At 39.4% G+C, this 24,863-nt stretch overlaps 1 protein-coding gene across 4 annotated transcripts in view; it reads left to right on the top strand.

The window, feature by feature from the left end:
• abcc12 (ATP-binding cassette, sub-family C (CFTR/MRP), member 12) overlaps positions 1-24,863 on the top strand; it is a 127,055-nt gene that overhangs the window by 73,537 nt on the left and 28,655 nt on the right. For 2 of the 4 annotated variants that reach the window (XM_072279630.1, XM_072279631.1), the window contains 3 exons: positions 4,744-4,833; positions 5,910-6,013; positions 14,360-14,560. In XM_072279630.1, the coding sequence (XP_072135731.1) occupies positions 4,744-4,833; positions 5,910-6,013; positions 14,360-14,560 (395 nt within the window). Of the gene's footprint in view, positions 1-4,743; positions 4,834-5,909; positions 6,014-7,674; positions 7,868-14,359; positions 14,561-24,060; positions 24,151-24,863 lie in introns of those variants that run through there. The other 2 variants (XM_072279632.1, XM_072279633.1) reach the window with 2 other exon arrangements.

Below are 24,863 nucleotides of genomic sequence, written 5' to 3' on the forward strand. Positions count from 1 at the left end.
GTTCGCTGCAATGATTCCTGTATGCTCCTTGGTGTATGTAACAACGAAGACGCAATTTGATAACTAATTTGATCTATGTAAAGCTGGCCCTCAATAATTAGGGGAGTGGAGCTGGGATGGCAGAGTTAGCTGCAGAGATTTACTCTACCAGGGAGCTTATTCTGGAAATAGTGAAGAAGGAATAGGAATGGGAAGGATGCAGTTACTCGTGTTTTCAAATCCTGCACGGTGGAGAAAGTGGAAGGGAAGAGAAATACCCTTTCTCTCAAGGTGTCAAGAGGACCCCTGGATACATGAGAAGGTAGCAGAAACAATGAACAACCTGCAAAAAAAAAACAAGAGAAAATCTGCAGATGCTGGAGTCCTGCTGAGTCCGAAAAGCCGACTGTACTATTTTCCATAGATTTGCCTGGCCTGTTGAGATCCACCAGCATTTTGTGTGTGTAACCTGCAAAAAAAGATGGGCTTTTCTTCTTGGGATGCCCAATGCATTGGCATGCCTGCCAAAAATACAGTGTTGAATTCAATCATCACGGGAAGAGTCCAACACTGGCTTGGCACAAAAGCATGAGGCCAAATAATTTGTTTCTTTTTGAAGTACCCACATCCAGAAATTGGCTGAAACTCCTACAGCCTTTGACAAACCACTCCTAAGCAACACAAAATGGATTTAGAAAGTACGGACTATTGGAAAATTGTAGTATCAGAACAGAAATAATCAAGTAATAACTAGTCCTTAAGACACTATTGATCCCTTTAATAGTGCTGAGGATGGTGGAGCTGATACTTCATCTTGCTGCCAAATAGATGTGAAAGTAAGAGTGGCATTAGCTGCAGTATAATACTTCAATATGGTGGGATTAATGCAGAACTATGTTGCACAGATTTATGTTATAATCTCGCATTCTTTCACAATGTGTTCACAATGAATCCATTAATGAGTAAAAACAATGCAAATGCCATCTTAGTGTACCTCAGCACCCATCAAAAGGACTCTGGTGATCCCAGTTTCACATATGTAATTAAAAGGTTGTAAATCACTCTCTTAATACATTCAAGTTTATTTCTGCTCATGTTTATAATCATTTGGATGCAGCATAGAATGTCTGAAGAGATTTTAAGAATCTTTCATCTTCTTTCTCTCATGCCTTACAAAAGAATGTCTTAGTAAATTTAAGTTCAAGGTTAGAATCAGCAGGCGGATCAACACACTTACTATATTGAAAATCTCATTTCAATATTGGTAAACAAGTCACACTGAAATAATTTTAACTGTATGCATCATAATTACATAATTTTTATTTCTTCCACCCTGTATAATTTTACAGATGTGGGTCTGCATTCTCTTAGAAGAACATTTTAAAAAGTAAAACTCTTAAAATAACAAAATTGTAGTTTTAAAGTTTATATTTCAATTGCTACCTTAATCTCAGTTTGAATCACTTCACTCATTAACATAAAACATAGTCATGAGTTTCTTTTTATATAATTTACAAGAAAAAGTTTCAAGTTAAGTGAAGTGTTAATTTTGACAACAATTTGTGGTTGTAATTAGGGAGAAAATGTCAGCATTTTCTGTCATTACTCTGTGTAACTAACATCAACATCTGGTGTCCATACATGTGCAACTAGCTATGGAAACCTGAGAACTGCAGTCACCCATTTCCCTGTTTCCCAGGTTACACTGTTATGGTCTTTGCAAATGTAATCAACACAGAATCAATGATGACGTGACTTTCAACATTTCACATATTATCCTTGTTATCAAAAAACATGGAAAATTATAGCTCTTGTTTAGTAATATTGAATGATCATATAATAAGTCTTAATTAAATAAAATCATTTGCCAACATGGGCCACATTCCCTCAGAGAGCATTTTAACTTTATCTTAATTCAAATGTGCAAACCATGACTTTGTTTTCGATGCAAAGATTAAAATATGAATTAGAAAATTTGACTTCTAACTTCTCTTTACTGCCTCTGAGCATTTTCAATATGATTGGTCGATCAATCCACTGGTCTCATGTCTTATTGCTGGAAAGCATAAGTAATATCCAATTGAATATCAGACGAAGGTCGAGAAAACTCATATATTATAGCTCACTAAATATTTTTGGCAGCTTTACTTGAAGTCAGTCTTTTCACTGCTGATAATGAAGTCTGTTGTTCTCTGTAAAATATTTTTTTAATAATTCATATCTAGCACTACCTTATTAAAACATTTTAAATTTGTACTGCCTACAAGTTCATGGAATAGCAGATGAGAGTGAAGTTCAGAAAGTTCAAAACACAAACTCCATTTATTTTCAAAGTATTTATAAATTATTCAACCTTGAGATTCGTCTGCTTACAGACAGCCATGAAACAGGAAACCCAAAAGAACCCAATTAAAAAAAAGACCAAAGGCCAGTGCCCAGCAAGAGAAATAAACACAAGAAAGTATACATTGGTAAAGACAAGAAAGTATACATTGCAGTTATGAATTAATCCCTCAATTAATATAAAAAGTTTAACACCAGGCTTAAGAGGGAAATCAGGAGGTCAAAAAGGGAGTATGAGATGAGTTTGTCAAGATAATCCCAATTCTTCAATTATATTAACAGATAAAGGCTGACTAGCGAGAGAGTAAGTCCTCTTAAAGACCTTCAGGACTTAGTTGTGGAGCTACAGGAGATGACTGATATTTTAAACGTCTATTTCTCCTCAGTGTTTAGTAAGGAGAATATCATGGATGAGGAAGAAGTGAGGTTAATAAGCACTGAGGTCTTTTATCATATTCACATAATAAGGAAGGAGATATTTGCAGTTTTGAAATACATTAATTGAATTGAATTGACTTTATTTCTACATCCTTCACATAACATACACGAGGAGTAAAAATCTTTACATTACGTCTCCATCTACATGTGCGATGTGCAATCAAAGGTTCAAAGGTCAAATTCAATGTCAGAGAAATGTATACAATATACATCCTGAAATGCTTTTTCTTGGCAAGCATCCACAAAAACAGAGAAGTGCCACAAGGAATGAATGACAGTTAAATGTGAGAGCCCCAAAGTCCCTCCCAGTTCCCCCCTCCCGTGTGCAAGCGGCAGCGAGCAACAATCCCCCCTCCCCCCACCGATACGCATTTTTTTTGCTGGTATGCCAAGCAATAGCAAGGACACAGACCAAAGTTACCCCAAAAGCTTCACATTTCATCTGACAAGCGTATGCCAAGCAATAGCAAGGACACAGACCAAAGTTACCCCAAAAGCTTCACATTTCATCTGACAATCGACAAACCACACAGGTTCTCTCTCTCTCTGGCAAGGGAGAGGGAGATGTCCTCCATTTTCACAGCGAGCAGGAGACATAACAACAACCCACTGGTTTACGATGTTAAAAGTCCGTTTCGTCGCTTTTTCGAGCTCCGTGGCCAAATATCACGAAGACTTTAGGTCAGGTCTGGGCTTAATCAAGAGAGTAATTTCCAGACCCAAAGGTGTATCACAGCAGCATGGCCTGTGTCCAAGAGCAAGGAAAGACTGTTGCTTGGCTGATTTAAGTGCTGGGCCAGATTGAAAAATTCAGTGTGAGGGATAGGATGGTGTTCAGCTCACTGCTCCTCAGGATTTACTCATCTCTGCACTAAACTGAGGCTGTGGCCTGCAACTAACAAGCTCCTGAATCGGCTGTGACAGGTTTCACGGCAGTGAACTCACTTTCTTGAACTTCAGTTCTGAATGCACATCTACATGGAGTGCTGTCATAGGAAAGCAGCGTCCATCTGCAGGGATCCCACATTCCAGGCCATGCTCTCATCTTGCTGCTGCAATCAGGAAGAAGGTACAGGAGCCTCAGAACCCACACCACTAGATTCAGAAATAGTTATTACCCCTCAACCATCAGGCTTCTGTTATCTCCTTGGGTTCTTCATTCAACTTCACTTGCCCCATCACTGAACCGTCCCACAAACTATGGGCTCACTTTCAAGGACACTTCATCTTCTGTTCTTGATATTTGTTGGTTATTTATTTATTATTATTATTATTTCTTTTTCCTTTTGTATTTGCACAGTTTGTTGTCTTTAGCAAATTGGTTGCTCATCCATCCTGTTGGATGTGGTCTTTCATTGACTCTATTATGGTTCTTGGATTTACTGAGTATGCCTGCAAGAAAACATATCACAGGATTGTATATGGTGAAATATATGTATTTTGATAATAAATTCCCTTCAAACTTTGATGCTATTGTTGGCATGCACCAGTTGGGCCAAAAGACCAGTCCCTGTGCTATATAACAGTTTGACTCTGTGACAGTAAAACGGCCAGAGACTGTATAAATTCATTTAATTTTTTACCCTTTTTATCAGCAGAGCAAGATATTTTCGTTCTGTCATGCTGCGTTAGAACCAAACTAAACAATGATTGGCTGGTGGCGCAGTGAGATCAGTGCCAGGCTCGAGAACGGAGGTTCCCGAGTTCGATCCAGTGACAGACCGCTCCCGAGCATGCTCTCCAGCCGTGCCAGGTTGATGTCGAGCTCGCAACTCGACCTCGTAAAAAAAAAACACTGCCTCCTCCAATTTAAATTCCCATGTGGAATATTGTGGAGGATCAAATACCCGAATACCCAAATGCTGGTGAAATTCAACACATCCTAAATATCTTACTCAGACTTTTAAAAATTGCTAGAAATTTCTGGAAGTATTTTATGATATTCATTTCATGTTGAATAACTGTCTTATATTTTTCCCATAGTACCAATAGTACAGCTTATACAGAAGGAAGAAAAACGAACAGGCTCAGTAGCTGCGAAAACCTACCACCATTATATCATGGCAGGGGGAGGTAAGGAGAATGATGGGTAAGGTTTTACATTATACTCTTTCCAGAAGGTCACATTCTGCAGTATTTCAGTATTCGTTTATCGGTAACTTATTCTTAAAGTTACCAATGACTTAGATAAACTTATCAAAGTTGTTTATGACTTTGAACTACATGACTATCATCTGCCATAAAAACATAATAATCATTTTGTTTAAAGTTTCATAACTTAGAACTACTTAGATAATGAAGGGCTTTGAAGGAGTACATTTCCAATTATTTCTAATTGTGCAAAGTATCCAAAACATGAGAAAATGTGTTACTCATTACTATTGTTATTTTAAAATCCCTGCAGTGTTGCAGCAAGATTTGTTACCACAGTTCAAACCTTATCCATCATTGATAAACTTGGTGCCTGGACTGTCTCAAAGTCACATCAGCTATATTCAAGTAGTCCAAAACTGGACAAAGAGTGTTTTTCTCAGGATTGTAACCAGTGAAAAATCTGCTGTTGGATGCTTGACATATGCTTCAAGATTCCCAGAGCTGGCTTTTTTTTGTTTTAGAGAACTGAAAACAAAATCGATCAATGCATTTCTCCAACAAACAAATGACAGTAGACATATCTTTCATATCACTTGTACATGATAAGGAAAGATTTGCATCTGCAGTCAAATTTTCCTACCTGTTTTTCATTAGGAGCATTGTTCTTACTTCACAGTTATTGGCCTGTCAATAACTTAGTTTTTTTTGTACAATCAGCTGAAAAGAGAGGAAAGTTTATTTTTGTGCAGATGTTTTCCTTTTGAATTTCCCAACTTCAATTATTTTTATACATTGAATGTTGTGTTAATATTCCCCAAGGTCATTTTAGACCACCATTCTACGATTACATTCAACCATAACTATCCACCAGAATGATTGGCAGAAATTGGTATTTTATTATATTTTAGAGATAAAAATAAACCAGTAATTACAGACTCATTGATGGAAATGCATATTTTCATTTTAATTTAGTTTAATTATTATTGCTGCTTGCCTGAGCTTAACAAATTGAAATTTCTTTTCAGATAGCCAATTGAATTTAATTTATTTTCTAGGGTATGTTTTCTTTCTATTTGTTTCCTTCCTGTTCATGCTTATGATTGGCTGTACAACTTTTAATGGATGGTGGTTAAGTTATTGGATATCAGAGGGATCTGGGGTAAGTTCCTCTATATAAAATCAATGCAAGCATTCATCTGTAAAGTTATGAAAAAAATCATCATAGAAGCATCATATAAATCTTCATATAAACATATTGTAAGTTTGTGTATCTATATATAAAAATAGCCTTTGGATGGATAGAGCATTGAATGGTGAAAAATTAAAACTCTCCTATGACTGCAGTGATAGTGAACCCCATGGTAGCGATTTTTCAATACTCATTAAATTTCCAGAGGGTAACAGTACATTGGAAAGCAACCAATATGACCACCTTAGAAAGGGAAGTGTCAGGCTTACACAGCGAGGCATTTCCTAGTCTCCACCCAGCTAAAAGGAGCTACCTGCCATTCGTTTCCAACTCATCACCTGCAGCCTATTTAAACCTAGCTCGCATCTACAGTCCTTGCTCACCCAACAAATCATGGTGTGTTAAGTATCCATTTCTCTCTTGTTTTGTGGTCCTTCATAGCTTGTTATTTTGCAGTTTAATTTTAAAGTGATTGTTCACTGCTAAATCATCTCCACTGCTCTGCAGTTGGGTCAACCCTCCTTTACACCCTCTGACAGGATGGTCGAACCAGCAATTGATCTGGCAGAGTTTGCTCAGCTAAATGTAGTGGTCTGTCGACACAAGTACACATCCAAAATCAGCAGTAAAAGTTATTAACAGAGTGCATACATGTCACCACGTACAACCCCGAGATTCTCTTTCTTGTGGGTATACTTAGCAAGTTTATAGAATATTAACTGTAAACAGGATCAATCAACAAAAAAACAGGTTAAATGCAAATATAAATAAATAGCAATAAATAATGAGAATATGAAATAACAAGATAAAGAATCTTTAAAGTGGGACCATCAATTATGGGAACCCCAGAAATAGAATGAGTATAGCTATCCCCTTTTGTTCAGGAGCCTGATGGTTGAGGGGTAGTAACTGTTCTTGAACCTGGTGGTGTGAGTCCTGAGGCTCTTGACCCTTCTACCTGATGGCAGCAGTGAGAAAAGAGCATGGCCTGGTGGTGAGGATCTTTGATGATGGATGCTTCTTTTCTATGGCAATGCTTCATGTGGATGTTTTCAATGGTTGGGACAGCTTTACCCATGATGTACTACTTTTTGTAATCCATTACTTTTTGTAGGATTTTCTGCTCAAAGGCATTGTTGTTCCCATACCAGGCCATAATACAGCCAGTCAGCACTCTTTCCACCACACATCTATAGAAGTTTGGAGGAACTGCATTAGCATAGATTGATAACTGTCTGTCACACAGAAAACAGGGATTTGGAATAAAGAATCTCTCTCTTGATCGGGAGGATATAACTAGTGAAGTATCACAGGGAACAGTTCTTGCCTCTCTATGTTTACAATTTGCATTAATGGAGAAGGGAATGAAATGTAAGATTTCCAAGTTCACTGATGATATGAAAACAGATAGAAGAGAGTATATGATAAAGCCATTGGGATATAGGTACATTCAGTGACTAGGCAAAAACCTGGCAAAAACAGTTTAAACCTGGTACACGTGAGGTCATATACCTGTGTAAGATAAACCAACAGGGTAATTATTACCTAAATAGAGAGAGACTGCAAACAGAATTCAGAGGGAGCCAGATGTTCTAATACATGAATCACAAAAAGTGATCAGGCATGAGAGTGTTCAGCTATCAAAATAGATGAGACAATTTGGGTCTATATTCCCTGGAGATTAGAGAATGAAGGATGACCTCATTCAGACATGCAAGATCCCAAGAGTACTTGACAGGGTAGATGCTGAGATGTTTCCACCAATGGGAGAGTCGTGAACAATGAATCGTAGCTCCAAACAAGAGCTGGCCATTTAAAACGGAGGTATGTAGCAATTGCTTCTCTCCAAATAGACAGTGAATCTCTGGAATTCTCTTCCCTCAAAGGTCGGGGAGGCCAGATCATAAAATGCATTTAAGATGGAGGAATTGAGGATTATGGGGAACTGACATAGAAGAGACGCTGTGGCCAGCGTAGATCAAGTACGATGATATTGAATGACAGGGCAGGCTCAACACTCTTGGTGTTTTATTCTGTTATAATTTGTTCACTGCAGGATTGCAAATTCTTTTCTATTATGCATCTCCTATAATATATCTGCAACTTCCCACTGTTAGAAGATAATATAATGGTAAATATCTGAAAAAGGTTCTGCAGTACTGTGGAAGAATTATTTTCCACTCCCCTCTCCCTTTGCTCTGTCCTGTATGTAACCCATTGAAAGACATGAACAATACTTAAACTTTGTACCACTGATAGACTACAAAAGCACAAAATTGAACAGGATTATTTGGAATTATTTAAAGAATTTCAGTGCTTAAGAAATATCTTTGCATCTGTAATTTCCACAAAAATATTTGACATATGGTGTGCAGTTCTGGTCACCCACCTGCAGGAAAAATATCAATAATTTTGAAACAGTGTAGAAAAAGATTACAAAGATGTTGTGGAACTTGAGGGCTTGCATCTCAGGGAAAGGTTGTATAGATTAGGACATTATTCCCTGGAGCACAGGAGAATGAGGGTAGATCTTATAGAGGTATATAAAATTATAAGATAGTCCATAATACCATAAGATATAGGAGCAGAATTAGGCCATTTGACCCATTGAGTTGGCTCCACCATTTCATCTGCTGACCCAATTTTCCTCTCAGCCCCAATCTCTTGACTTTTCCCTATATCCCTTCATTCCTTGACCAATGAAGAATCTATCAATCTTTGCCTTAAATGCACATAAAGACTTGGCCCCCACAACTGCCTGTGGCAAAGTATTCCACAGACTTAGCACTCTCTGGCTAAAGCAATTTCTCCTCATCTTTATTCTAAAAGGACGCCCCTTTATTCTGAGGCTGTGAACTCTGGTCTTAGACTCATCCACTATAGGAAACATCCTCTTCACATCCACTGTATCAAGGCCTTTCACCATTCAGTAGGTTTCAATGAGGTCACCCGTCATTCCTCTGAATTCTAGTGAATACCTAGAGCCTAGAGCCATCAGATATTCTTCATATGACAAGTTATTCAATCCTGAAATCATTTTCCTGAACCTCCTTTGAACCCTCTGCAGTTTCAGCACATCCTTTCCAAGATAAGGGCCCAAAACTGCTCACAATACTCCAAGTGAGGCCTCGCCAGTGCTTTATAAAGTTGCAACATTACATCCTTACTTTTATATTCTAGTCTAGTCCTCTTGAAATGAATGCTAACATTGCATTTGTCTTCCTCACCACAGATCTCAACCTGCAAGTTAACCTTTAGGAAAGCCTGCACAAGGACTCCCATTTGCACCTTAGTTTTTTTGTATTTTCGCTCCATTTAGAAAATTGACAACCCTTTTATTTATTCCACCAAAGTGCATGACCATACACTTCCTGATACTATATTCCATCTGCCATTTCTTTGCCCCTTCTCCTAATCTGTCTAGGTCCTGCCCCTCCATTTATCTTCATATCAGCTGCAAACTTTGCAACAAAGCCATCACTTCCATTGTCCAAATCATTGACATATAACATAAAAAGCAGTGGTCCCAACACAGGCCACTGTGGAAAACCACTAGTCACCGGCAGCCAGTCAAAAAAGGCTCCCTTTATTCCCACGCTTTGCCTCCTGCCAATCAGCCACTGCTTTATCCATGCTAGAATCTTTCCTGTAATACCATGGGCTCATAGCTTGTTTAGCAGCCTTATGTGTGGCACCTTGTCAAATGACTTCTGACTATTCAAGTACACAGCATTAACCAATTCTCCTTTGTCTATCTTGCTTGTTATTTCAAAGAATTCCAACAGATCTGTCAGGCAAGATTTTTCCTTGAGAAAACCATGCTGACTATGGCCTACTTTATCATGTGCCTCCAAGTACCCTGAGACCTCATCCTTAATAATTGATTGCAACATTTTCCCTCTGAGGCCAGACTAACTGGCCTATAGTTTCCTTTCTTCTGTCTTTCTCCCTTCCAGAAGAGTGGAGTAACATTTGCAATATTCCACTCTTCCAGAAAGATTTCAGACTCTAGTGATTCTTGAAAGATCATTACTAATGCCTCCATGATCTCATCAGCCAACTCTTTCTAAACTCTGGAGCGTGCACCATCTGATCCAGGTGACTTATCAACCTTCAGACCTTTCAGTTTTCGAAGAACTTCCTCTCTAGTTATGGTAACTTCACACACTTCATGCCCCTAACACTTGGAACTTCCACCATACAGCTAGTGTCTTCCACAGTGAAGACTGATGCAAAATACTTATTCAGTTCATCTGCCATTTCATTATCCCCTATTACTACCTCTCCAGCATTGTTTCCAATGGTCAGGTATCCACTCTTGACCCTTGACTCTCTTTTACACTTTATATATCTGAAGAAACTTTTGCTATTCTCTTTAATATTATTGGCTAGCTTACTTTCATATTCCATCTTTACCTTATTAATGACTTTGTTAGTTGCCTTCTGTTGGTTTTTAAAAACTTCCCAATCCTCTAACTTCCCACTAATTTTTGCTCTATCATATGCCCTCTCTTAAGCTTTTATGCTGGCTTTGATTTCTCTTGTCAGCCATGGTTATGTCATCTTTCCTTTAGAATATTTCTTCCTTTTTGGGATGTATATATCCTGTGTCTCCTGAATTGCTTCCAGAAATTCCAGCCATTGCAGCTCTGTCATCATCCCTACCAGTGTTCTTTTTCAATCAATTCCGGCCAACTCCTCTCTCATCCCTCTGTAATCCACCTTTACTCCACTGTAATACTGACATATCTGGCTTTAGCTTCTTCTTCAATCTCAAATTTCAGGGTGAATTCGATTATATTGCGATCACCTACCCCAAGGATTCCTTTACCTTAAGGTCTCTAATCAATTCCAGTTCATTGCACAACAGCCAATCCAGAATAGCTGATCCCCTAGTGTGCTCAACCACAAGCACTCTAGAAATTCCCTCTCCTGTAATCCAGCACCAATCTGATTTTCCCAATCTTCCTGCATGTTGAAATCCCACGTCACTACTGTAATATTGCCCTTTTGGCAGGCATTTTCTATCTCCCGTTGTAATTTGTAGACTACATCCTTACTACTGCTTGGGGTCTGTAAACAACTCCCATCAGGGTCTTTTTACCCTTGCATTTCCTTAGCTTTGTCCACAGTGATTCAATACCATCTGGTCCTCTGCCACCTCTTTCTAATGATTTGATTTCATTTTTTACCAACACAGCAATGCTGCCTCCTCTGCCTTCCTGCCTTTCTTTTTGATACAATGTGTATCCTTGGACATTAAGCTCCTAGCTATAATCTTTCAGCCATGATTCCGTGATGCCTACAACATCATACCTACCAATCTGCAACTGTGCTACAGGTTCATCTGTCTTATCCCATGTAGATACACCTTCAGTCCCATATTCATCCTTCGTCCCATTTTGTCTGCCTGTTAACGTTGCAACTCATCCTGTTGACTACAATTTTGCCCTATCAACAGGCTCTCCTCACTATACATTGCCTGTGTTTAGAAACCAACTACCTCATCTTCAGCACTATTATCTGCCTTTCCTATGATATTTTTTGCATTTAAATATCGGCAGTCCAGGACACAAGTCGCATCATACTCAACCTTTCGATTTCTAACTTCGTCTGAGGTCTTACCAATATCTGCCTCCACAACCTCTTCAATACATGACAGAAACAAATAAGATGAATATATTGCAAAATGGACAAATAATTGGCAAGTGAAGTTAAACACAGATAAGTGTAAGGTGCTCTATTTTGGTGGGAAGAATAGGGAGACTGCTTTACCTGGAACATATGGGTCTAGGAAAGGAAAAGGAACAAAAAGATGTTGGGAATACATATGCTGTACACCAGTTACTCAAATTTGCACCACACGGGGAAAACCATGAAAAGCTTTTGGGGGTACTTCCAGAAGGGCAGAATTGAAAAGTAAATTAGTTTTGCAGTTTATTTAAATGGTTAAACATTTTCTTCCTGGCTGCCTGATACTAGATTGGATTCATGATAGCAGCAACTGTTGGGAAAGAGCAAACAAGATGACAACCAATGCCCTGCTACTCATTTATTCCTTTTTGATCCAGTCTGTCGAGGGGAATTGAATATAAAGTCCCATAAATAGGTTTGCAGAAATATCCGTTTCTTCATTTTCAGTACTCATAAAGTGTAATACAAAATGCGATGCAACTTAATGCATTTAAGTGTGTGAAATCGTACTAACGATTGCAGGAATGAAGAGAGCCAATATGAATTAGATTGTGCAATACAGTCACAGAGCACTATAGCACATAAACAGGTTCTTTGGCTCATCTAGTCCATGTCACAATGTTAAAAAAAAACTGCAGAAATCCTGGAGTGGACGTAAACAAATTTGTGAAAGTGCAGGCATGTCAAGAAAGGTGTTCAGAAAACATATGGAATCTACAGCTCAATCAACAGAGACACAAGCTACTAAAAGGATGGATCTACTTTTGAACTTGAGATATTTCCCTCTATAGTATTAGAAACGGATCTAATTAGTACATATAGTGGGCACTCTGTTAGGTACATCTATATACCTGCTCATTAATGCCAATAAATATTCAGCCAAACACGTGGCAGCAACTCAATGTGTAAAAGCATGCAGACATAGTCAAGAGGTTCAATTGTTGTTCAGAATGGGAAAGAAGTGTGACCTAAGTGACTTTGACCTTAGAATGATTGTTGGTGCCAGATGGTGTGCCTTGAGTATCTTTGAAACTGCTGCTATTCTGGGATTTTTATGGACAAGAGTCCTTAAAGTTTACAGAGAATAGAAGTAAGCAGGAAAAGGCCAGACTGGTTCAAGCTGACAGGAGGACAACAGTAACTCAAACAACCTCATGTTACAACAGTAATGTGCAGAAAAGCATCTTTGAACACCTAACATGTCAGACCTTGAAGTAGGTCAGCTACAATAGCAGAAAACCATGAACTTACACTCAATGACCACTTTATTAGGCACAGGAGGTACCTAATAAAGTGGCCACTGATTCTATAAGCTTCCTGATAACCTGATTTTTGGGCTAAATGCTCCCACCTGATTTTATTATTCCACAATTCTTAGAATAAATAGAAGGGCATGTAAATAAAAACACACCCTTTAATTAGAATATACTGTGTATTGCAAACAAAAATAAAGATATTTCATGTTTTTTGACAACAGTAAAGTCTCCGTATGATAACACTGGGAATAATTTCTGCAATTACAGTTTAGTGTCTCCAGTAGTTGCTGTAACAAATGTGAAAAAATAGGTAAAAATGTTTGAAGTAAATAAGAGCATGGCGCCTGAGGCAGTTGTAATGATGATGAATATCCATCCAGTTCACCATGCACTAACCAAAGCCAGGAGAATTTATATCAGTGAAAAGGTTCAGAGGTATTTCATGGGTAAATATATGCTCCAGGGTCAGCAATGAATGGTCAATATTAGGAGAGTTTTTTTTATCCAAAGGTCACAGTTTGGGGAACTACACAGGGAAGGATCAAAATGCCACTGAAATACATGGGTAGAGTACAAAGATTCTCTGAATCTGTTTTATTTATTGATTTGCTGGATTGAAACAGATTAGTAAAATGTTGCTAGCCAAGCATCTGCCCATACTGTCTCAAACATGTCTCTAGAATGTTGGACGAGATCAAAATAAGGATAAGTGGCCATTGGTTTATTATTGTCATAATGAAAGACTTTGTTTTAGGTGCCATCCATACCAATCATTTCAAAATGAGGTAGTTAAAAGGGAGAAAAGCAATAACAGAATGCAGAATAGAGTGTTACATGCATGGTTACAGAGAAAGAGCAGTGCAGGTAGAAAATCAGGTACAAGGTCCATGAAGAGGTAAATGGTGAGGTGAAGAGTTCATGTTCATCATACAAAAATCCGTAGAAGAATCTATTATCATACGTTAGAAGTTGTCTTTAAGCCTGGTGGTGAATCTTTTCAAGACTTTGTATCTTCTGTCCAGTGGGAAGATGGTTGGGAGTGGGGTGAAGAGAATGTCCGGAGTCTTTGGTAAAGGTGGCTGCTTTTCGGAGACACTGAAAAATGTAGAAGCGAGGAAAACATATGGAGAAGAGGCTGGCTTTTGGGATGTTCTGACCTGTATCACACAGCTCTCTGCAATTTCTTGTGATCTTGGGCAGCGCAGTTGCCATATCAAGCTGGATGCATTGGGATACGATATTTTCTGTGGGCAGAATTAAGTCATATCCTGCAGTAGCTCTACTTTGATTCAGGAGAGTAAGTTCTATTGTCTGCTTGTCTCACATTTACTTAGTTCTGACATTGCTACGTATTTATCTGTTAAAGCCTGACTGTCTTGCACAAAGGAATAACACCACTGCATGGGACTGCACCAGCATCACCAACAACCCAAAGCTTGAATTCTATCAACTGATCTATGGAATGTTCATTGTTGCTGTAATCATTATGGCCATCATTAAAGGAATTTTCTTCACTAAATTTGTTTTGAAGGCATCTTCTAACCTACATAATAACATATTTTATAAGGTAAGATTATGTTATTATGTCTGAATTATTTCCAATACTATGTTAGGATTTTAAGTTTATGCAATGAATTGCAACCTTTTGTCTAAAAAATATGAAAAACTATTGTGGTTAAAAGGCAATAAACTGTAAGGTGTGTGACAGACTTCAAAGTTTTGGCCATTGTGGCAAAAGATTCTGATATTTTATCTATAGATCAATTTTCTGTACTTCATGATATTTTCCATGTTGAAAATAAGATCTCTTAAGGATGCAGTGGTTCATCTGGAAGTTTTCATGGGATCAAACAAAAAAGAATAGGCTGCTTAGGTCATGTCCACTTCTTTAGTCAGCTCTTGGAAAATATTTCTATCATGGTTGTCAGGCATGAGGCAACCTTTCCAAGTCTTTGCTGTCTCTCTGATCAGTAAGAAATTTACAAGCTGTTTGGGTATACTATAGTCATCAACAATTAGTTGGGTGATTGGGAAACATGGCTGGCTTTTTCTTTTTTATGTTCAGAGGAACAATGGTGAATATCTATACTAATTACTAGGCTCAACAATTAATTAAATAGTCGGAGAGTCACAGAGTATAACAGTGCGGAAACAGACCTTTTGACCCAGCTAGTCAATGCTGACCTGATCTTCTGCGTAGTCTCATCTATCTGCACCTGGACCATGTCCCTACAAACCCATCCCATCTATGTACCCATCCTAACTTCTCTTAAGTGTTACAATTGTTACACTTCTCTTAGGTGTTACACATCTACCACTTTCGTTGCGAGCTCATTCCACACTTTCACCACTCTCTGAGTGAAGAAGTTTCCCCTGAAAACCCCCTTAAATATTTCACTTTTCAACCTTCTTGCTAATTTCCTCAGAATAACTCTTTGAGATAGGTTGCACCTGACCTACCATGCACAAAGCCATATTTACTATTCCTAATCAGATGCTGTCTCGCCAAATACTTATATATCCTGTTCCTTAGAATACCTTCCAATAATTTACCCGGTGGCTGACATCAGGTTCACAAGTCTACAATTACTCAGTTTTTAGACCCCTTCTTAAACAACAGAACGAAATTAGCAATCCTCCAGTATTCTAGCACCTCACCCATGGGCATTTTAAGTATTTGCGCCCTGCAGTAGTCAGGCCCAGTGTCACCTTTGTTCCAAGACAATTTGAATGCAAGAGTAGAGACACCTCCCTCTAGTTACTTAGGATTCTGTCAGATCGCACCTGGAATGTGATTTAGAGCTTGGTTTTCCTATATAAGAAAAGATATACCTCCAGCAGAGGGAGTGCTGCAAAGAATTATCAGTATGGCAGGCTGGTCAAACGAGAGATTATGTGAACCAGGCCTACACAACCAAGAGTTTAAAAGAATCAGACGTATCTCATAGAAATGTACAGTATTCTTAAGGAATTGACAAGAATTTGCAGCAGGTGCTTCCTGGTTGGGGTGAATAGTGTTAGGCATCACAACCTCATAGTAAAAACTAGTTTTGAGAATGAAGATTAGGAGAAATATCTTCATTGAAGAGTGGCAGATGGGGTTTTCGCCGCTATTTATTTCATCAAAATGTTTAGCTCTGCTGGGAGAACTCTTGCCCAAATTATATTGAGTATCTTTAATGTCCCAGCACCTTAATCACAAAGTAGCTCTACTGATTGGGTAAACCTTCCTGTCAATTAAATCCAATTGATCAATATTTTTTCCACTGTTTGTAAGATATATTAGTCCTGTATCATGTACATTTATCAAAAGCCGGTGCAACAGTAATGGTGATCCATTCTTTGCCGTAGCCTGTATTTTAAAATACCACAGCTACATTAAAATCAAAGGATGGACAATTGCAGGCAGTGTCTGATTCTAATATGCTGCCCACACCATGCAGTGGCCTATATTTTACTTACGCGATTGATGATTTATATGCAGGAGCCCTCACTGGAACCTCTGATATCAGATTGATTAGTGGCCCTATAACCAGAAAGTATCTAGATATAGTTATGGGTGGTAAGCTCCTGCAAGTGCAACAATTCAGCACAGCTTATGACTAGTCAGAACTGCACAGATGAGCAAAATGATCCAGTCAATAGTCAATTTAACCCATATGTTTCTCTTTATCAATATTGCTCCATTATACATACAATATTCCAGATAACAATTAGGTCCAGGTAACATTGATATTGTTTGGAACTGGGTAACATATTTGCAATCTTTGTGTCAAAGATTTTATTTCTGGGTTTGATGACTTCCACCTTATATTCCACAATAACTAGAGATCTGCAAAAACTCTGCAGTATTTATCCCAAACTGCATTGGCCCATTTACCAATCATCTCTGTGTCTATTGACTCTCAATTGAATTGAATTGACTTTATTTCTTACATCCTTCACATACATGAGAAACAAAGATCTTTACATAATGCCTCTGTCTGAATGTGCAATATGGAATTTATAGTAATTTGTAATAAATAGTTTGTACAACAGGACAGTCAGTATAATATAGAAATACAACTGTATCAACATGAATTAATCAGTCTGAGAGCCTGGTGGAAGAAGCTGTCCCGGAGCCTGTTGGTCCTGGCTTTAATGCTGCAGAACCGTTTCCCGGATGGTAGCAGCTGGAATAGATTGTGGTTGGGGTGACTCAGATCTCCAATTATCCTTTGGGCCCTTTTTACACACCTGTCCTTGTAAATGTCCTGAATAGTGGGAAGCTCACAACTACAGATGCACTGGGCTGTCTGCACCACTCTCTGCAGAGTCCTGCGATTGAGGGAAGTACAGTTCCCAAACCAGGCAGTGATGTAGCCAGTCAGGATGCTCTCAGTTGTGCCCCTGTAGAAAGTTCCTAGGATTTGGGGACTAACTTCTTCAACCGTCTGAGGTGAAAGAGCTGCTGTTGTGCTTTTTTCGCCACACAGCCGGTATGTACAGTCCTCAATCCCTGTCAATCCCTCAATATTAAAATTCTCATCTTTATTATTTCCCCTTTATTTCTAAATCCCCTTTATCTTTGTAATGGTGGAGATCTCTGCATTCATTTAGTTTTGGCTCTTTGTTAACCCTGAGTTAATTTGCTCATCTTTGATATGTGTGTCCTGTTCTGCCCTGGCCCTAGACCCTAGAATCTCTTCTTGTCTTCTGAATACTCTCTCTCCCATTAATGGGTTCATTCAAAATCTCTGACATTATTCTATTTAATTATCCAACTATCTCATAACATGGATTGTTAAGAAATGTCTAAGCTTTTGTTCTTTTGAACTATCAGAAATACTTTATTATTTTAATAACATGACACAAATGCATGTTTCCCCTTGCTTCTTTGCATTTAATTTCTAGGTAAAGCTATTCAATGCTTTGTCCTGAAGGAATGTTTATAGAATTATGTGACAGACTGCCACATGATTCTACCAAAGCAAGAGATCAGACATTACTGTTTCCAGTTATCAGTTAAGTAAGCAGATACTTTGTTTAAGTCAGCAAGCATGGCATTGGACTCTATAAATATAATCATCTTTACTTTTTCTGTGATATCAAACTTTCTATATATTCAAACATGTGAGCACACAATCACATCACTCTGAAGTATTAAATCAATCACATTCGCAACTGATGCACCCTGAGCTCCAAGAAGCCTGAATCCAGTCATCACCAATATTTTGTTTTCTAACTCCAAAACATAAAATTAAGTGAAAGAAAAATACGGATGGCGGAATAATGCATGTACTCTAAATTCGTTTTTACTTTAGTAAAGCACTTATGACATGATGGCGTAATGACGTATGCCATTCGCATACTTTTACATAAAACCAGTAATGAATTATGTAAATAAAATAATGCTTAATCAAACAATATATTTATTATGCAAATATACATAATTGAAAAATTAAGTACACAACATGCCTCCCTGTTCAAACTCCAACTTAATATTCAATGCATCTCTACTTTTATATACCGTATAAGCAGTATATTACATAATAGAACTACTCTATAAACATCCATAGCAGAGTAAACTTTAAATTGTCCCATTCACACCTAAAGATTTAATCACTATGGAGGATTTCTTACTCTTGTAGGATAACATCTTCCTGACAGTGGGGGGGGGGGGGGTGGCGAGGGGTGGGGAGGGTCATTCCTTTTGCCAGGTGAGACAGGTGGCTGTGAAACAATCTCAGGTTCAGGGGCCTCATCGCTGGTATTCTAGGAGTTCATTCTGGGACTGCAGGAAGTGGCTTCAACAGCTCTTGATACCTTTCTTCTCTAATTATTGACTCTGCTCTCCTCAAATGATCGATGTGTTGTCTCCAGATGACATCAGGCGCTATCTTCTCTGTGTAGGACAGTGGTCCAGTTTTGTCCTTAATCTTTCGAAGTACCCATTTTTTGATCACCTCCGTAATGCCTCGCCAGGACTGCATGTCCAGGAGCGAAACATCAAACCCCCTTGTTTGAGGAGCCCTCAGTTTGTCTCAGCAGTTTGTCCTGCATACTCCTTCTGAGATTGGGTTTGAGGAGATCCAAACATGGGTGCAAGGGACAACTCAGGAATAGCATAGCTGGTGAGTGGTTGGTTGTGGAGTGTGCTGTACTGTGATATGAAAGGAGGAAATTGGCGAGCTTCTGATTCAGTGTCAATGTAGTGTGTTCAGCTGACATTGCTGGCAGTGCATTCTTTAGACTCTGGGCAAGCTCTGTGGTATGGTGCATAACATTCCTTTTTAGGAAGGACTGAAACTGTTCTTCATTGGATTGTGGTCCATTATCACCTTCCAAGTGTCTGGAACACTGAGCCAGTGACAATGGCTTCTCAACACATAAACAGGATGCAAGGCTGTAGCGGAGGCAATTGGGAACACTTCTAGTCACTTCGTAGCTGCATCCACTACTACTAAGAATTCTTTCCTGTCAGTTGTCTGGCAAAATACACGTGGATTCTTGCCAGGGCAATGCAGGCCATTTCCAGGGATGGAGAGGCACTGCTCTTGGCATCAACTGGATGTGCTGGCATCCCGACCAGTGCATGGCAAGCTGCTTGATCTGCTGACCAGTCACAGGCCAACACGCAAAGTTTCAAGCCAACGTTTTCATTTTGACCACGGCTAGATGACTGGCATGTAGCTTCTCCAACACTTTAGCTCTCAGCCTAGTTAGTACAACAACTGTCAATCACCCATAAGGCAACCCTGTCAAGAGCAAGTTCATCCTGTTACTGGTGAAAATGAGGAAACTGGAATTTCTGCTGCACATTCCCGCCATTCTGTGTTGCCATGAAGACCTGAGACACTGTGGAGGTTTTGTTTTTCTGGTTTCCCTTTAGATCATCTCTGCCACACTACGGAGACTTTTAATTTACATTATGGACAATACGTCAAGAGGAGTGTGCCCTCTTGTAAAATTTTCAGGTATTTCCTTTTCCAAGGATAAATGGGGCAATTCATCAGCATTTCCATGATTAGTCATCCTTTTGAATTTGGTCTTGTAATTGTGTCCTCCTAGAAACAGAGCTCAACTCTGCATTTGTGCTGTTGCTGTTAGTGGAACACTACTCTGTGGTTTGAAAATGGACAATAGTGGTTGATGATCAGTAATGAGGGTAATCTGCTGTACAGGTTAAGGCTTCTCTGTCAATCTGTGCATAATTTTTCTCTTCAGCAGTATGAGAACGTGATGCAAAGCTCTGGGGTGTTCACTTCTATCACTCATAATGTGTGACATGACTGAACCTATACCACAAGGCAAAGTGTCACAGGCAAGCTTCACTGGATGCTGTGGTTCATAATGTGTGAGTACAGCATATGATGTCTCCAGTTCCTTTACCTTTTTGAAAGCCATCTCACACTGCTTTGTCCATTTCCATTTCTTCCTGATCTGTAGTAATGAGCTCAAAAGGTGGAGCACAGTAGTGAGGTTTGGCAGGAACCTGCTACAGTAGTTAATAAATCCTAAAAAGGACTGAAACTGCGACACATCCTTTGGACTTGGGCATCCACTGCTGCTTCAATTCTCTCAGCATGCCTGTGTATCAATGGCCTGACCACAGTAGGTGATGATTGGTTTGAAGGATTCACACTTGTTGCGTCGTGCTCTGAGCAGATAATCTAATCTTTTTAACAGAATCTTGAAATTTTGGAGATGGTCCATGCCATTCTTACTGGTAACAATGGTGTCATCCAGGTAAAACTTGGATCCTGGACAGCTTTACAGCAACCTTACAACACCTGCTCCGTAGCCCCCTGTCAGATCCTACTCCAAAAATAAGCCTATTATAGTGGTAAAATTGATGGTGAGAAACACTTTGGACTCTCCGACCATCTCAATCTGTAGGTGGGCCTCAGCTAAGTTCATCATAGTAGCATAGTGCTTAGCAAAACATTTTACAGTGTCAGTGACCTGGGTTCATTTCCTGCTGCTCTCTGTAAGGAGGCTGTACGTTCTCCCCGTGACTGCATGGGTTTTCTCCAGGTACTCCGGTTTCCTCCCACATTCCAAAGACGTTCCACTTTGTAGGTTAATTCATCTTTGTAAACTTTCCCATGATTAGGCTAGGGTTAAATCAGGGATTGCTGGGTGGTGCAGCTCAACGAGCCAAAAGGCCTATTCCATGTTGTCTCTCAATCAGTCAATCAATCCACAAATAAATAAAGTTTGCCAAGACAGCCTCTATCCTGGGCAGAGGGTATTGATCTACTTTCAGTACTGGGTTGACGATGACCTTAAGATCACTACAGATCCTGGCAGACCCATTCTTCTTGGCCACTGGGATCACTGGCATTGCCCATGGGCTCCACTTAACCTTGAAACAAATTCCTTCAGTCTCCATGCAATCTAGCTCACTGGTCACTTTATATCACTGATGGTATAAGGAACCAGAAAGGCTTTGCAAAACTTGGGTGTGGCATTTTTGTTTAACACTATTTTACCCTTGATATTTTTGAATTTTCCAGCAGCATACTTGAACACTGCTGTGGCATCATCCAATACCTTTCTTAATTTGCTTTCAGTTAACTCTATTGCAATGCAAATGCAGATGGTGGATGTATCTCCAATCAATTTGTAGTTGTCTCGTTCACTCACCCTCCCACAATACCGGCTCTTCTGTTTTTACCACTTACAAGCCCAATATAGCTTGTTGGTTATTGTATTTCACTGTTACAAATGTTATTCCCACAGAAATTATCCTTTCTCGAGTGTAGGTTCTTAGTTGGATATCTGCAGGCTTCATTTCAGTACCTTTGAAATGCCATTCAAAATCATTTTGTGGAATGACTGCAACAGCTGAGCCAGTGTCCAGTTCTATTTTAAATAATTTGCTGATCACTTCAATATTGCTTATCTATGGTTATTTTTCGCATTGTAAATAGCAAGGCTACCAGTCCTGTGTCACTCTTATCATTGTCAGATTTTTCAGCAACAGCATGCTCTTTTTAAAACTGCAACTTGACTTTTTATCTTTTCCTTTTCCCTGTGCAATCCATTTATTTTTGTCTGTCGGCATGCTCTTTGTATGTGTCCTACTTTGTTGCATTTTCCATAAGCTTTGCCCTGAACCCTGTATTGGTCTGGTGTATGTAAGCCCCTGCCACAACAGTAATATGATTTGCTCGGTCAGGCTAGTATCTGTTTAGACGTTGCAATTTTGTTCACGCTTTAATTCCTGACTGCAACTCAACTGCGTCTCTGTTTGCTGTTCACATTGATATAGTGATTTCAACTTTTCTTTTAAATGTGAGTTTTGTTTCAGTTAGGAGCTGTTTTTGAATGCTTTCTTGTAAGATTCCACAAACTAAGTGATCTCTCAGTGTATCATTAAACCCATTACTACACTGGGAATCACTCAGATAATCTCTTCAATTCAGCCACGTAAGCTGTAGTGGACTCTCCTTCCTTTGAATTCTGTTTATGAAACCAAAAGCATTCTGCAATTAAGAATGATTTTGGTTCTATATGTTCCTACATTACTTTCATAATGTCAGCAAAACTCATTTCGGCTTTCTTTTATTTATGAATATTATCACCCAGTACTCACTATTTATGAAGTTGTGAATTATGTCCATTTCCTGCAGTTTATTTAAATCAGCCGTCTCTCTCCTCTTGTGAAGAATATGTGTTGCTCCGAAGCATAAACAAAAATGCTGCACTTTTTTTTTAACTTGACCATCTCACTGAGCTTCAACAGGTAGGTAGTCATCTCAGGCTCATTCTAAAACTTACTTGTCGCCACTGTTATATTTTGTATGGAGCTGGGAATAATGTGTGTACTCTTGTTTCGAGACAGGTATTTCATATAAAAACAATGGTGCATGCGCACCAACTTTAATCGTCTGCTCACGAGTGCATGTACAAGTATATCATAACATCCCCTTTTTTATCGAAACAAAGAAAAGGCACAATTGTATTAATAATTAAACTCAATTTCTCTGAAGTCTGCTTTCCAGTGTATTTTCATGGAATTAACTTTCAAAGGATTCATTAATCATGCCTTATGTCTCTTATGCCTATCACAAATACATACCACACAGTATTTCCATTTGTACGAACATATATACAAAATATAAAACATACTAAAATTCGACTTTAACTTCAAACTACAAACTACACAACTTCAAATAGGACATGGTCCTTCTTTGAGTATAAACATGACATTAAAATGCCAAATAATGTCACAGACTTATTGTTCAATTGTTCATGCAATTATTCAATGTGGGACAAGGTCTTCTAGATATTGTGGCCTTTTCACTGTGCGGCCAGAACAAGTTTTTACTGTTTTGTCCGAGTCCTGTTCGTTATTTGCATGTTTCAATGTTTGTGATAGTGTTTGTGTTGTGTCATTGGCCTCTGCTCATGTTTGGCTGTGTGCATTTGATACGGTAGGCACACTGTGGTCATTGATCTCAGTAGTTTGACCTGGTTTTGCCTGTTCATATGTGATTAGCTTTTCAGGCGGTTCCTCAGCTGTCTTTCATAGATGCGTGTGATTACGTTGGTAGATCCCCGAAGGGCTTTGAACTACATATGAATGCTCATCAAGGCGCCGACACACAATTGCTTTCTCCCAATTCTTTTTACCTTGCACCAGGGGTTGCATGCGCACGGTATCCCCTTCGTCGAGTGGGGCAAGATCTTTGGCTGATTTGTTGTAATTGTTGGCCTACTGCTAGACACGTTGTTTCATACGCTCGCGTTAGCATACTACTCTGGGTTCCAGTAAACTCGCTGTTGTAGGCAGGAGTGTGCGTGTGCAGCGATTCATCAAATGCTGGGCAGGACGTGCTGAGCCTTTGCAAAGGTGTGTTGCGATGGTCCAGAAGTGCGAGGTAGGGATCTGCTCGCGATTTGTTGCTCTTTGTGAGGATCTGCTTAGCTGTTTTAACTGCTGATTCAGCTTTTCTATTCGCTTTACTGTTTCCAGGGCTGCTACACAAGTGCTCAAACTCCCATTCTTGTGCAAATCTGTGAAACTCTGCTGACGTGTATTGTGGCCCATTATAACTAACCATTTGTGTTGGGCTGCCAAATCTTCAATTTGTGAATTACGGCTGCGCTGGTCGTATCGCACAGAAGATCTACCTCAAAGAAATTGCTGTAGTAATCAACGGTGACAAGGTACTCTTTTCCTTCGAATATAAACAGGCCCGTACCTATATTTTCCCACGGCCGAGCAGGTACCTCATGACTCATCAGCAATTTTTTCTGCTGACTTATTTCTTATGTGCAACAATCATCACATGTAGCAATATATTGCTTGATGTCGCTGCTCACGCCTGGCCAAAAAAGACACTCACGTGCGCGTCTGAGGCATCCTTCTACGCCCAATGTGACGAATGAATTCTTTCCTTCATTTGCTTTTGCTCACTTTGCGGTATGATGACACGCTCACCTTTGAAGATTAAGCTGTCTTGGACTGCGAGCTCATCCCTATAGCTATAGTGAGGTGTAAGTTGTTCTGGTAGCGCGTCACGTTCGCTCGATTACACATTTCAACATCTGTAGTGTGTCATCTTTCGCTGTTTCTATCCGAATCTGCTCTAGACGCTCATCGCGGATTGGCAGGTGCGATAGCACGTTGACTTCGTCGAAGCTGTTCTCCTGGCCTGGAGTACCGCTAACTGCTCGCGATAGCGTATCCGCGAGGTGCATGAGCTTTCCTTGACAGCAGGTGATGTCGAAGTCATAGCTCTGCAGGTGAAGAAGCATTCCCTGTAGGCGCTTTGGTGCCTTCACCAACGGCTTCTTAACTATCATTTCGAGCGGCTTGTGATCGCTGAGTACTCTTGTGAAGCAGCCAACAGTGTATTGATGAAAACGCTCAAGTGCGA

This window comes from Mobula birostris, chromosome 15 (genome assembly GCF_030028105.1).
Source record: "Mobula birostris isolate sMobBir1 chromosome 15, sMobBir1.hap1, whole genome shotgun sequence".
Classification (NCBI taxonomy): domain Eukaryota; kingdom Metazoa; phylum Chordata; class Chondrichthyes; order Myliobatiformes; family Myliobatidae; genus Mobula; species Mobula birostris.